The sequence below is a fragment of the Trematomus bernacchii genome, unplaced genomic scaffold (genome assembly GCF_902827165.1).
Source record: "Trematomus bernacchii unplaced genomic scaffold, fTreBer1.1, whole genome shotgun sequence".
Taxonomy (NCBI): Eukaryota; Metazoa; Chordata; class Actinopteri; order Perciformes; family Nototheniidae; genus Trematomus; species Trematomus bernacchii.
The window spans coordinates 1,202,568-1,218,670 of NW_022987549.1; the positions used below are offsets into that span (position 1 = coordinate 1,202,568).

At 39.1% G+C, this 16,103-nt stretch overlaps 1 protein-coding gene across 1 annotated transcript in view; it reads left to right on the plus strand.

Annotated features, from left to right (window-relative positions):
- Positions 1-213: 213 nt before the first annotated feature.
- The window catches only part of LOC117476961 (lysine-specific demethylase 6A-like), a gene marked incomplete at its 3' end in the record, with an annotated part of 69,539 nt that continues 53,649 nt past the window's right edge, over positions 214-16,103 (plus strand). Inside the window, 5 exon segments of the mRNA XM_034123647.1 lie at positions 214-685; positions 834-897; positions 4,614-4,722; positions 5,652-5,701; positions 9,599-9,657. Coding sequence (XP_033979538.1) covers positions 552-685; positions 834-897; positions 4,614-4,722; positions 5,652-5,701; positions 9,599-9,657 — 416 coding nt within the window.

Genomic DNA, 16,103 nt, shown 5'->3' on the forward strand with positions numbered 1-16,103 from the left:
TGGGTAGCCTTAAAACACTGTTACGTAATCATAATACAGCGTGAGGAACCAATCACCGGTTGGAAGGCGGGTCTTAGAGAAGCCCATTTCGATGTGTGCGTGCGCGTGTTCGTAGGCGTGCTCGCAACACACAAACTGGGGAAGACGGTCACATGACTGCACACGCCGGCCGCTGATTGGCTCAGACGTGCAGAGGGCGTGTCGTACGGTGGCGGCGTGCGTTTGCCTATGTGACACAATTACAACAACTTTGAGCCGATGGTTTGGGGGAAGTTTACGATATTACCAAGTAAACACTCCCTCCTAAAAAACCAACATTACACCAACTTCATGCATACAAAGGCACTGGAATATACGCCGTGTTTTGAAGTACAATGAGGAGTGTGGAAGGTAACTTGAAGGGATCATTTCCTTGAGGATTTGGACAAGAATTGGGCAAGAATTTAGTCGCTAACGCCCCGTTTGAGTCCTGGATATCCGTGCAAAACCTCTCGTTGTTAGCGCATTCTCTTGGAGTTTCTCGGTGTGGTCGATATTCCCATTTCTTCCCCATGAAATCGTGTGCTGCTGCTGCTCGGAGCCTTGCTGGTAATGACGAGGAGAAAATGGCGTCGGGAACAGATATCGAAGAGGACTTTCCGAAGCTCACAGCGCAGGAGAAACAGAGCTTGCACGGCACTGACAGGTTAGATGTTGCAAAAATGTGAACTCTACAACCAGTTTTATTTGTGCATTGTGTATTTTTCTGCACACAGTTTGCAACAACAAGTATAAATGCACCCTGGAAGTAGTAATACGGAACCGCCTGTGTGTTGTCTGTCCTCTACTTGCAGTTCACTGTTTGGATTTCATAGGCTTCAAGAAGATGGCGCCAGAACGAAGGCCTTGCTGTTAAAGGTATGCAATGGAATAGGAACAAAGATGCATAAGATTCAGAGGTTTTTATTGTCATATGCACAGTAGCTACAGTGTAGTTATGCCAATTGAAAGCTTAAGTCCCAGGCTCCTGCAACATAGATAAATAGACATACTGTATTCATACCAAATTGGTGATGTTGTCACAGCAGCAGTGTTGTCAAGCATTACACCAGAGTTACAATATTTTCAAGGAGAGATTAGGATACAAATATAATAAAAATGAACATTGACAGCAAATGTTTAAATATTCACAGTAGAAAAGACATTTATCACTATAGTATGTCAATGATACAGAATATAAAGGAAATACTGAATCCGTTTGAATACAATTTCACTAAGCACCAGCAATGTTTACTACAATAACACAGACATTGGGTAAAATATACATAACAATTGTATATTGTACTACATAAATATGTATAAGACATCAAACTAATTTAAGATTAGTGCATATCACACCAGAAATAAGTGACACAGACCCCTAAATGCAGCATAAATGTCCCCAACTTTGAAGCAGTATAGCAGCTTTCAGTTTTGGAAATAAGCATGATTTACACTGCTGCTAGGTACATAATTAAACAACCACAGTGCATTTTAAATCAGTGGTGTCATTGGTTTCTTGGTGAAGGATTGGTCTGTGAGTGTGTACTTTCAGCACATGCAATCCTACTATCCATATCATAACATACAACCTAAAATATCTGTTTGTTGGATATTTCTCCTAACATTGCATGGCACATAATAAAACATCCACAGTGTATTTATGCAATGATGGCAATAATAAAGGGGCCTAAATATTACAATTTTAGCATGATATGATCTCCACCCTGCTTAAAATCAGTGGTTGAGAGAGAATAGGTGCCCATGCTACGTGATGGCATTTAACGGACTGTTGTAAACGTGTTTGTTAAATGTTAAATATGTTGCTATTCACACAATGAAAAGCAGGGTTGCACGTCACTTGCACATTAGTCTATTAAATGTATTGCAATGTTGTTTTATATCGTATATATCATGTTGCAAGGGCTTGGGACTTAAGCTTTTCATTGCTGTATACACTATAGCTGTGCATATGACAATTAAGCTTTTTGAATATTAAATGTGTGTAGAAAACATGTGTGGGCTAAACAAATTGTATTCATTAGTAAGGGAGGTTTACACATGTAACACCTTGCTACCTGACTGTTATACGTGATTTGCAACCGTATAATAATGAGCCCCAGGTAAAGGGTGAATGCACACTTCTTTAATTAGTGGAGGAAAGACATTACAATTGGCAGAAATGTTGGTATCCGACTTAAAACAATCCGTTTCCTCCTCGATACACTGGGTTAGCTCCCTCTGTTAGCATGTAGCAGCTAACTTCCCAGCGGTGTCTCATTACTCCTGTCACAAATATAGCGACTATTTCACCACTTAGCTGACACTTACAAGCGGGTAACAAGTCCTTTTTACAGGGTTTAAAATAAGTACTGCTTGACTTGCCCCCAGATAGCGGTGACGTGAAGAAAAAATACCTAGCTAATGTTTGCTAGCTAGTTAGCAGCGGTGGCTAAGCTAATCTTCATTCGCATAGAACCATTTGACGTAGAATGCGTTCAGGGTTCGTAACAATGGTGATCGATTTAATAAACGGGATTTAACTATATGCAAAGTGTTCGGTTCACACAGAGCAACCGTGTGTATGTCAGCCCATGTTCGCATGTCTGTGTTAGGTGTGTGTCTGCAACATGTGGCACCTGGGTTTCTTCCTGAAGGGTTAGCTGGTTGTTTTGTTAGGGTGTACTTTCAGATTAGGCTCAGACATGCACTCAGTAAATGCCATTTTTGTGGCAGTCCTTTGTACCTTGAAGCACATGCAGTCCTACTATCCACATCATAACATACATAGGCTATGTATAATATCTCATGCATTTTTTTTCTAAAAGTGTATGTATGATGCTGTGTAAATAGAACCATGCACTCAGTTAATGCCATTTTTATGTCTATCCTTCATACTTTGCTCGATACCTGAACAGCCAATAGGCCTACAGGCCTATTATTATTTACATCATACAACAGTAAAATTATTATTTCTAATTGTGTTATAGTCTTTCCTGCTAATTAGAAGAAGGCATACTTGATTAATTCCTTAGGGGAAATTCAGTAACAGAGCATGTATAGGGCGGCTTCACATTAAATAATGATCACTGTGTTGGAATACATTCATATTAATACCAAGTTCCCTTTACGCCCTCTCTTTATACTCTCCCATTGTAATATGAGGAAGGGAGAATATTAGTTCAGCATTAGTTATTGTTTCATATGATACAGAGTTAATGGACAACAATAAATAAAGGAAATGATACGCCGTATGTAAACCTAGGAAAGTGATGTGTTTTAGTCCTATGTTTGTCAGTCTGTCTGCCACTTATTCCGCATACCAGTTGATCCATCGGCCTTATGTTTTTGGTGCACCTTTGTTATTGTATGTTAAATTACCTCTTATGGTCGCGATGATGAACAATTTTAGAAAAAAAAACTTTATTGATTGTTTATGCTGTGATTTGCCCCTGGTCTAGCTCCTTGCTCCTCTAAACCGGCTGGTGTAGGCTGCTAGTGATCAACAACTGCAAACACATTTCTGGCAATCAGCTTGACTATAAACCAGCCTAACATAGTCTTTTTCAGGCCTAATTTGGCAATTTTCGTAGCTAAGAAACACTTTCGTCTAATTGATCTCCTAATGAATTCCCTTCATGGTGTGTAATGATCCACTAAAGTTAGGAATGATACAGGATAAAAAAAGACCTTGTTTTGTTAACCTTGACACCATCTTGACTGTAAGGGACAATTGATTGCGATTAAAATCTTCGAGGTTGGATGGGAAAGGGAGACACACTTGCTGGAAATCTTCATTTTACTGCAACCCTTATGTAGTCTTCTTTTTTGGAGGTTGGTGTGTTTTTGCTGCATCACACTCTCTGCAGTATGCTCTGCTCAGCCTTAGCTAACCCCTGTGGCACAAATTCATTCGTAGAAGAACAGCCGGGCACAAAGCCAGCCCTACCAAAATGTGTGTAATAATGCATGCTGTTTATTTGGTGTGTGACATGCATGCATGAGGAAACGGTATTTGTTTGAATGTTTCATGCTGTAGCCTTCCCATGAAGCTTGAATGTTTTTATTTGGTTGGTTCTTTATTTTAGTGATTGCAAAGTCGAGGTGATAAGCTGGAGGCGATGCTCTGTTAACATATCATTATCCCTTTTTACTGGTTTGACCATTTTTCCTATGACATGTTTCATCAAACATTATTTTGTGGAGTCACACACACACACACACACACACACGCACACACACAGACAGACATTCACACTGTGTAATTATTCCTCTTCAGTGGCTGCATTATGGGCTATCAGAGTAATTTGTTTAGCCATTGATAAAATACTGACTGACAAGATCATTTATCTGGGACTATGCAAAACAATCTTGGAAGGCTTGGAAAGGAACCAATTGTTAGTATATCAGTCCACTGTGTGTCATCACTTCCTTAGCTCTTAGCTTAGCATTAAGATCAAGTTATGATCTAAATTTGGTTGCCATATCAAGCCTTTATAATGTGATATTTGCATAGGATCTTTTAATCATTTAATATGGTTTTTCTTTGCACTGTTGCACCCCTTAACGCCTCACTCTTATTGCTCTCTCTTCAGGCTGTTAGCTGCTATGATGCCCTCATCCTGAAAGCAGAGGGCAAAGTGGACCCGGACATTTTCTGTCAGCTGGGCCACTTCAACCTGTTGCTGGAGGACTATCAGAAAGGTGAGAGTCTCCATGTGTAAATCCTCCTGCCTCTTGTTTCTTTACACCCCACACTTTCTTCCTAAATCTCCATCTCGGGATCAATTTATAATTTCATGATCTTTTTATTTGGCTTGTTTTGCCTTTGATCTTGTTTTATTGATACTGCATTCTTAGAAATTGGCAACCATTGCACTATTTTATCTGTTTTATTGTGTTGCACTGTTGGAGGAGCCTGTGACCTAATATTTTAATTGTCATAACAACACTGTAACTATGTACATATGACAATAAAAGCCTTGAATCTTGAATGAATCCCATTTAGTGCCCGTTATATGGCAACAACTTTTAACATATAAAACATTTTCAAGACCAAAACTACAGCCCGAAATACGTACATCAAGTATTTGTTGCATTGGTGATATTTAGGTTATAACAGTCGGAACAGGAACCAGATAACGCTGCATGTGCACTGGTGTGTTTACTGGAATTGAGAGTCAGGGTTTGGTTCAGTTGCTAGGCCTATTATCATTGTTAAGCCAACGTTTAATCCCATCATATCTTAATACCTAACCATATGTTCAGTTTGGCTACCAAAACTGATGCCTGGTTGCCACCCTTTTTAAAAGTTAGTGTTGAGACCCGTGTGATTTTAAAGTGTCTTTGTAACCCCAGCGAGATCAGGGAGCACTTTATGGAAACTAACAGGGATCCAAATGAAGAATAGAGTAAATATTTGCTTGATAGTTTTTCACGAGGTGTAAGATAGTATGTGCTGTTTTTTTTACAGTCCTTATTTTGATTAACACTGCTAAAAACCTGCCGTCAAAAAGCATTAATTCTGGTTAGATATTTTGCCCTGAGATGAATATCTTAATCATTTAATGTTGTAACTAACTTTTCATTGTCTTGTGTTTCTCTCCTCTTTCTGTATCTCACCATTATCTCAGCATTATCTGCATACCAGAGGTACTTCAGTTTACAGTCGGACTACTGGAAGGTGAGTTTTCACAATTCTACATGCTATACAACATTAAATATTACTGGCACTGTTTGTTGGGAAGCCACTATTATTTTCAATCATCAAAACTGTAATTTGTGTACTCTGCTGTTTGTTGGACTTCACGTAAACACAAACCATGGCAGTTTTCACTTAAAAAGCTTGAGCCATTGGCTGAAAGTCATCGTAACCTGAGCCCAACATTTTGGTTTAAAAACAAGTTATTTTCACAGTCGGACATCGTTTTATTGAAATCACAGACACCAACACTTGCTATTCAATCCCGGTGATGGTCGGTTGACCTGCAGCCATCTTCACTTATTGTTATATGGTTTAGTCCAATCAAGGGAAACACAAGATTAGATGTTAAGTGAATAAGTCGGACAGTTTAGCTATGAAAAACCACATGTTGAAGGTCTTTATTCTGCCGCAGTGCCCTTTTTAATGCAATGTTCACCCATTGTACACATCTTCAGACACTCACAGAAGTCATTAAATGGTTGAACTGTACATTGAATGCAGACACAGTGGACTCTATTAAAATGTGTTGCTCGGGAATGGAAAGAGTGGACGAGATGTCAGTCTCTTGAATGTATTAAGATGTTAGTCAACAGCTTATCAGGATAGAAAGTAGTTGAGGCTGTAATTGGCTCTGATATGCCTTGGGAGAAGTTGAAGGTGAGCTGATGTTAGCTTGAAATAGTTGTTGACGTCTTTCGCTCCCAGTTAGAGTTGTTTTTTAACGTAAGGCTTTCATGGCAAATCAGGCTACTAAAACCCATTCTGTCTGATCATTTGAGACGGACTGTTGCTTTAGTGGTTGACATGGTTTTACTGTCTGAGCGTTGATTTAAAGCTACTGTTTAACTCCTGTAGGGTTATCGGTCATACTTCTGTCATATCTGATAGCAGGTTCAAGACCTGTGTGTCTTTACGATGCCGTAAATGGGGCAGTAAAGTTAGCCATGGTACAGCCACTGAAGCCATATCCATAGTATAATGGATTTAACGCTTTGTCTGAGCAATAACATACAATCATCCGGGTGCCAATGTCTGTATGTATGCAGTTGGAGCTAGGGCTGTGCAATTAATCGTATTTTAATCTCGATTACGAGTTTGGCTTGCAATGATTACGAAAACAACGTAATCGAAATAAAACGATTATTATTTTTATAAAAAAAAAAAAATTGTTGTTTTTAAAAAAATAATTATTTTTATTTTTATTTTTTGGTTTTTCAGTTGAATTATACTTAAAGTTCAGGGTAATCAACTGTTAAAAACATACTGTTCACATTTTTATTTCAATAAATGGATGTTTTCAAAGTAAATGGATAATCGTTTTTAATAATCGTGATATCAATTATTGACCAAAAATAATCGTGATTAGGATTTTTGCCATAATCGCACAGCCCTAGTTGGAGCTTTTTTTTAAAGGAGTAATGAGCAAGAAAAGCATCATGTGAACATTGTTACATCACCCTTCCTTTATGGGGTAATGCAGAACTTAATGCAAGGTATGTCAGTCAGACTCATGTTGGTGCTTTGTTTGTTGAAGTTAGCCACAGCGTTGTGCCTCACTGTAATGCCCAATTTCACTTTTTATTGAATTGTGACCAACACATTTTTGGTTTGTCATATCTCCCAAAATGTTATTAATTGATCAATTAATAATATTTATATAGCTCTTTTCATACAGCACGTGCAGCTCAAAGTGCTTTACAACATGGCGACACATCACAAGTTAAAAATAAACAACAAGAAATTCCCCTCAGATTATTTGTTAAGAACTTTTTAAAAGGTACATGCAGCTAAATAGAACATGTAACAGGTTAAGAGACACAAAGAGGTAAAAGAATAATGATTTCTCTCGGAAAGATAAGACACAAGACAACTGTTTTTTGGTGTTTTATATTGTTGCATTCAAAGTGAACATATAGGTACGTACAACAGAAATAAAAAGATAATAGTAATAAAAACGTCATAATTCCAATAAAGGTTAAACAATAAATATTAAGTTATTTTGGTTGACCCCTGATACCTTACACACCTTCAGTTAACTCAGCTATACAGCATTTAGCTTAGCTGCATCTTATTTTGTGCCTATTTCAATGTTTTAGTATCATATGCAAACATGTTTTCCTCAGTTTGGATGGCCCACAGTTCCTGCTCATGGCCTGGAGTTAAATGGTCCGCTCAGCTGTGATGTGATGGCGTCCAGCTTGTCCTCTGCATGATCTCAGTGTGGATGAATAGGCTCGCTTTAGTTTGATGTTTCCCTGTTTGGAGTGGCCATTAGACGGAGGTGCTGAGAGCTGGATGGGATCGGACCTGACAGCTCTTCAGTGTTACAGGTTTCTACAGAGCAGAGAGGGTGTGCGGGCCAACCCTCGCTGGATAATGATGCTGTTTCTGGAGCAGTAGTGACGTAGAGTAGCCTGAGTTAATGGGGTTGACCAAATAAGGCTCTAAGTGGGCTCCTAACGGGAAAGATGGGTCAACATAATTATGTTTATCATGGAAAAGCATAGAGAGCTGCAGAAATTAGTCGTTTTACCTCTTCTCAAAGTCATTGAATGTGTTGTTAGCCTGAAATAAGGTCTGTGGTTAACACAAGCGGAAGAGATTTTATTCTACGACATAAAATATGTCAGTAAATACCCCACTGGTGAATTTAAAAACAGTGGTAGCTAACAAGAGTCTAAATGAGACGACTAAAAGTCATCACGCCCAACATTAGCCGCCTTTAGCTTAGCGGTGGTGACGTGAAGTCATGTGACCGTGCTGTAGTTCCTCTATAGCCCAACATTAGCCACCTTTAGCTTAGCGGTGGTGACGTGAAGTCATGTGACCGTGCTGTAGTTCCTTTATAGCCCAACATTAGCCACCTTTAGCTTAGCGGTGGTGACGCAAAGTCATGTGACCGTGCTGTAGTTCCTTTATAGCCCAACATTAGCCACCTTTAGCTTAGCGGTGGTGACGTGAAGTCATGTGACCGTGCTGCAGTTCCTTTATAGCCCAACATTAGCCACCTTTAGCTTAGCGGTGGTGACGTGAAGTCATGTGACCGTGCTGTAGTTCCTTTATAGCCTAACATTAGCCACCTTTAGCTTAGCGGTGGTGACGTGAAGTCATGTGACCGTGCTGTAGTTCCTTTATAGCCTAACATTATCCACCTTTAGCTTAGCGGTGGTGACGTGACGTCATGTGACCGTGCTGTAGTTCCTTTATAGCCCAACATTAGCCACCTTTAGCTTAGCGGTGGTGACGTGAAGTCATGTGACCGTGCTGTAGTTCCTTTATAGCCCAACATTAGCCACCTTTAGCTTAGCGGTGGTGACGTGAAGTCATGTGACCGTGCTGTAGTTCCTTTATAGCCTAACATTAGCCACCTTTAGCTTAGCGGTGGTGACGTGAAGTCATGTGACCGTGCTGTAGTTCCTTTATAGCCTAACATTATCCACCTTTAGCTTAGCGGTGGTGACGTGACGTCATGTGACCGTGCTGTAGTTCCTTTATAGCCCAACATTAGCCACCTTTAGCTTAGCGGTGGTGACATGAAGTCATGTGACCGTGCTGTAGTTCCTTTATAGCTCAACATTAGCCGCCTTTAGCTTAGCGGTGGTGACGTGAAGTCATGTGACCGTGCTGCAGTTCCTTTATAGCCCAACATTAGCCACCTTTAGCTTAGCGGTGGTGACGCAAAGTCATGTGACCGTGCTGTAGTTCCTTTATAGCCTTGATTGTTATTTATTATATCATGTTCAAATCAATATCTTGTGATATGTTTGTCATACTGTCAACTCCTCACCGCTTTTTTAGTTAACTTTTGATTTTACAGGTGTTGAAGAAGTCTAATATTGCTTTTTGTAACAATTTTCTATCACTCTTTTTTTTCAGAATGCTGCCTTTTTATATGGCCTTGGCATGGTTTACTTCCATTTCAACGCATTTCAGTGGTAAGTGCTTTTAAAAGACAGACTTTTTTTTCATTGCATGCATCGCATCTGCCAATTTTATGTTTTTTCTTGGTGTTTTAAAAACTGGGTGGTTAATCAAAGCTTGTGTCTCTCTTTATGACATTTTGTTTTGTGCAAATGTTTGATTTCTAACCTCGAGTTGGGTGAGAACATTGGAGTCATCATTTCATCTGTGGGTTTGGGTACGAGCATTAGATCAATAGTTTTAGCTTAGTTGAGCACACACACTGTAAATATGTATAAATGCTTCTTTTAGGTGCTTTTAATGACTTGAAAGCTGTCATAGTTTGAGTTTTTGTTTCATTTATATATCAATATATATGTGGTGGTGGTAAACTAGCTGATGGTACGTGAGGCAGTTTTCAAATGTTCAGCTCATGATCAGATAAAATACTTTTTGTAGCAGAGCTAGAACCGGCAAGCTAAATAATTTAAGTAAGTAATGTCAGATTTCTTAAGGGATTCATGTGAAGGATATGATATTAAAAATGGGTTTTATGACCGGCCTGATGTCAGTTTGTACTTGTTTAAGAAAAGAAAGCTGAATTAATGAATCCTGGCTCTTGTTGACTACTCTCAATGATTGTGTTTTTATTCTGTGCAAACATTTAGATTCCTCATAACCTTAATTGCCGCTGCGTTCCTTTCCAGTGAGCCGGCGTCCTCTGTTTTTCCTACTGCTTAGAGTTTATGAAGTGTAGTGTAGAGGCTTGGACATCCATTGCACAATAAATGGTTGCAAAACAGCAGCAAGAAAATACGTGTTGCATGGCCGTAGTTATCGTGTTTTGATAAACAATGTAGTGTCCTCAGATGAGCCCTCGTATATGTCACGTATATTATCTCTCCTCCCATGTTTGAGGATGCTTTTCTGCTAAAGACAACTACCACAATGAAACAACTATTTGGTCTATGTTCTGAGTTTAAGCAAAGCATTTAAAGCTTCAATACCGTGTTGTTATTATGACCTACCTTTAGCGATTATCTTCATTCTCAATGATCCGCCGATTGATTTCTAGATTCATAGTTTGGTCTATAAAACATTGGAAAGAAAGGGAAGCATTTCCATCCAAGGTGATATCTTTAAAGCAACAGCATGTAATCATTTGACCTTTTGAAAATCACGTTGGCCACGCTGGATTTTGAACTTGTAAACGGGAGAATATTGTCTCTGTTAGTCTCATTGTGTTCCCTAAACGCTGGTTCTTACACTTGTGTTGGTTAGCAAGTCGTACAATCTCCTAGTAGAGGTGTGTAGTCCTTTGTTTTGGGTGAGAATGGATCACATGTTATGGATAGTTTTCCCCCCTTACATCCTGTAGCTGCTCTGTTCCAACCATCCGCGAATAATAGAGTTTCCTTATGGACAGATTTACAATTTGCAACAGCTGATAGCTCAGTTAGCTGTTCGCTATTTAGAATCGAAGATAGATAGGATCTGAGGGATGACACCCCTCTTTAATGGTCTCACATGCAGAGCCCCCAGCACACAGTGACATGTGTTCTCTGCTTTTAACCCATCCTAGTACCAGGAGTCTAGTACTAGGAGCAGTGGGCAGCTATTGTACAGCGCCCGGGGAGCAATGGGAGTGAAGGGGGGTGTCCGGTGCCTTGCTCAAGGGCACCACGGCAGGGCAGGAGATGAACTGGGACCTCTCCAAGTAGCAGTCCACACTCCATATTTAGGTCTGTTCGGTGACTTGAACCGGCGACCCTACGGCTCACAGTCCAAGCCCCTACTGACTGAGCCACTGCCGGATTTGAGATGTTTACATTTTGAATTGTTTATTTCTAGTCTTTTAATTTCTCTAATGTACATTGCCTTGTCTCTTTATGCAGCTGCAACGCAAACATTTCCCGAATTGGGATCAATCAAGTACATTTTATAGCTTAGCTCAGCTCAGTTAGCTTTTAGCTTTGTTAGCTGTGCTGCTAGGACTGGAAGCTAGAATCACCAGAGTGTGGACATGTTAAATACCAATAGCAAGGAAAGGGGGGATTGCTGGTGTGGAGCAGCATCAGTTTCGTGCCAGAAACAGAGGCAGGCAGCTAACCGATTATTAGCTTTGTTTCTGTGTCTTGCATTGTTGCACTTGCTTGGTGTCTAGCTGAGTTAGCAATGATGGTGAATGGCTTTTGGTGATGTTTCATAGGTGATGTAATCATAACAAAAGCATGTGTTACACTTAAAGGTGGGGTAGGTAAGTTTGAGAAACCGGCTCGAGATACACTTTTTGTTATATTCCATGGAATGCTCTTAACATCCCGATAGCAATGAATATCTGAAGTGCTTTGACAAAAAATCCATAAAAAAGGTCATCTGTGGAAGCCGTGGTACTGTAAAAAGTACGACCAATCATCTGAGCCGGCCCGGCTAAAATAACTGGATGGCCTACCTGCCTGTCAGCCTTCCATCTGTGCACAAACTTATCTCGTGCCCTCATTGGTCATGTGCGCGTTCGTGTGTGTTGGAGGAGGGGCTCTGTGAGGAAGTGGCAGATTTGTTCCGGTTGTGTATTTTCAAATTCTAGCGCACTCGAGCTGGTTTCTCAAACTTACCTACCCTACCTTTAAGCTGTTTTATTTGATGACAGTGGTGTATTGCAGTGGTGTATTGCAGTGGTGTATTGCAGTGGTGTATTGCAGTGTGGAAAAGTAGTGGCGCTAAACCACAAATATACCAATTTTTGCATCATGTCGCTTTAGATTTATTCACTTTAACATATCATACAACAGACCAAACATTTTAGAAGCAATGTAACCGGTTAGAACTCGAAGTGGCGATGAGGTCTTACAATGTATGGAAAGGGTCTTAAAAAAGGTCTTAAAAGGGATTACATTTGACTACATTTTGCTTTTTTATTGTATTTAATTACTATTGAACTTGTCATTTTGGCATAAGATAAGAGATAAGATAGGACTTTATTTATCCCGAAGGAAATAGTTGTGCCAGTTACAAAAATACAACAAACACAGCAGCACAATAATAATTAAACTGTACACTAACAGTGCAGTAAAAAGAGCAATTAAATATCTACAAGAAACATAGACGGTCACATAATTAATGTAAAATACTGTACAGTGAAAAGCAGTAGTGGCAGATACGTTATTGCACGTTATTATAGAACATTATTAGTAATAATAATATTGCACATGTTTTATAGCAGAGAGTGTTTTTGTAATGATGGTAATGGTATTTAAATTGCACATAGTGGTGGTTTGGAAGCGTTTTGCTCTAACTGTAGCTTGAACTCTTATCTAGCTTGAGACTTTGCGCATTTTAAGACCCTACTTACTTATTAGGTGGGAAGTAGTGGAGTACAAATACTTGGTTACTGTACTTAAGTACATGTTTCTGGTATCAGTACTTTACTCCACTACTTATTTTTCTGACCACTTTTTACTTTGACTTCTTACATGTTGAACACAAATACCTGTACTTTCTACTTCTTACATGTTGAACACAAATACCTGTACTTTCTACTTCTTACATTTTGAACACAAATACCTGTACTTTCTACTTCTTACATTTTGAACACAAATACCTGTACTTTCTACTTCTTACATTTTGAACACAAATACCTGTACTTTCTACTTCTTACATTTTGAACACAAATACCTGTACTTTCTACTTCTTACATTTTGAACACAAATACCTGTACTTTCTACTTCTTACATTTTGAACACAAATACCTGTACTTTCTACTTCTTACATGTTGAACACAAATACCTGTACTTTCTACTTCTTACATGTTGAACACAAATACCTGTACTTTCTACTTCTTACATTTTGAACACAAATACCTGTACTTTCTACTTCTTACATTTTGAACACAAATACCTGTACTTTCTACTTCTTACATTTTGAACACAAATACCTGTACTTTCTACTTCTTACATTTTGAACACAAATACCTGTACTTTCTACTTCTTACATGTTGAACCCAAATACCTGTACTTTCTACTTCTTACATGTTGAACCCAAATACCTGTACTCTCTACTTCTTACATGTTGAACCCAAATACCTGTACTTTCTACTTCTTACATGTTGAACACAAATACCTGTACTTTCTACTTCTTACATGTTGAACCCAAATACCTGTACTTTCTACTTCTCACATTTCCCAAACAGGCTGGTTCCTTTAGTTTGAATGTGTGTTTGGTGGCGTGATCATTATTATTTAGAGTCATTGCGTGCCTATTGATTTGAACACGATCCGTGTATCCATCATTTCCTGGTCTTCTCTAAAGAAGAGGGACCAATGAAAACGTTGTCATGTTGCCGTTGTTCAGCATGGAAACATTCATTAGCTAACAATGACATTATTGTTCTATTAATATAAAGGGAGGTCAGGTACTCTTTAAAACAGCTGCTAGTTATGGGTACTTTTTACTGAAGTACATTTCAAAGCCTCTTTACTTTCACTTGAGTAAAGAAGTTTAGTCAGTACTTCTAATTTCACCAGAGTATTTTTAAGTATCTGTACTTTTACTTGAGTAAAGGATGTGTGTACTTTTGCCAACTCTGCTTATTAATTGTAATATCTATTTCAATCCCCATTTAAGCAGTTTTCTTCCTGTGAATTGCACATGTAAAAAGCTAGTTCTGGTTCTGATTTGAACCTCATCATTTCACTTTTAGCTGCAGACCGTATTTTATCGCTTTTATGAATTGTCCTTTTTTTGTTTTTGTGTGTTTGTTTTTAATTATTATGTGTTAAATGCCTATGTGAAACACTTTGAATTGCCCCTGTGTCTTAAAATGTCCTATATAAATAAACTAACTTTGAACCTTTAACCTTAAGGACAAGCTTGATATTCGGGCCAGTGTTAGCTATTAATATAAAATGCATTAATACATAGGTATGACACCAGGACGAATAGCCAATGCTTTATGCTATTGCTAATGTGAATCATTAAGGCATCCTAATGCAGTGTTTTTAAAGTAGATAAAACCTGATTGTAACACTCAAGCGTCTGGATATTTTCTGCATGAAACACATTTGTAACACGACGACATGTCTTGAGGACACACGGATATGTGTGCCAGTGTTTCTGGTCCGAGCGGTAACATTCACCATCTGACAGCTCAGCATTCCTCCGGGCCTCACAGTGACGTAATCCATCCATGAAAACCCAAAAACGACACCCTCCCTTCCCCCATTAACACATTCCCTCGCCTCACAGACGGGGACACTCAAAACTTGGCAGGGGCAAAACACCGGAGGCCTACAAGGTCATGGACGAGAGCAGCAGGGAAAAAACTGAGGAGGAGTTTCAACGCAAGCTAAAAAAGGTGAAGGGCGCAGGGCGGTGTCAGAAACTGGAGGATCTCAGGATAGGCTGCATTAAAAAGAAAAGGGCTTGTGTTAGTATTTATTACATATTTATTTCATGGAGGAAATATCCAGACACTTGATGTTTTGGGAAACTGTATCTACTTAAAAAAAACCTGCATTCGGATGCCTTAACAAGGATTTACATTAGCGATAGCATGAAGCATTAGCTATTCTTCCGTCTACATGCAATTAAAACACATTTATTTATGTATTTCAAGCTAACAAACAAAGTGTTGGCAGACAGGGTAAGATTGTACAGAAAGTAGTGCCGTTATGTTGGATGGTAAGATTGTACAGAAAGTAGTGCCGTTATGTTGGATGGTAAGATTGTACAGAAAGTAGTGCCGTTAAGTTGGATGGTAAGATTGTACAGAAAGTAGTGCCGTTATGTTGGATGGTAAGATTGTACAGAAAGTAGTGCCGTTATGTTGGATGGTAAGATTGTACAGAAAGTAGTGCCGTTATGTTGGATGGTATGATTGTACAGAAAGTAGTGCTGTTATGTTGGATGGTAAGATTGTACAGAAAGTAGTGCCGTTATGTTGGATGGTATGATTGTACAGAAAGTAGTGCCGTTATGTTGGATGGTATGATTGTACAGAAAGTAGTGCCGTTATGTTGGATGGTATGATTGTACAGAAAGTAGTGCCGTTATGTTGGATGGTAAGATTGTACAGAAAGTAGTGCCGTTATGTTGGATGGTATGATTGTACAGAAAGTAGTGCCGTTATGTTGGATGGTATGATTGTACAGAAAATAGTGCCGTTAAGTTGGATGGTAAGATTGTACAGAAAGTAGTGCCGTTATGTTGGATGGTAAGATTGTACAGAAAGTAGTGCCGTTATGTTGGATGGTAAGATTGTACAGAAAGTAGTGCCGTTATGTTGGATGGTAAGATTGTACAGAAAGTAGTGCCGTTATGTTGGATGGTAAGATTGTACAGAAAGTAGTGCCGTTAAGTTGGATGGTAAGATTGTACAGAAAGTAGTGCCGTTATGTTGGATGGTAAGATTGTACAGAAAGTAGTGCCGTTATGTTGGATGGTAAGATTGTACAGAAAGTAGTGCCGTTATGTTGGATGGTAA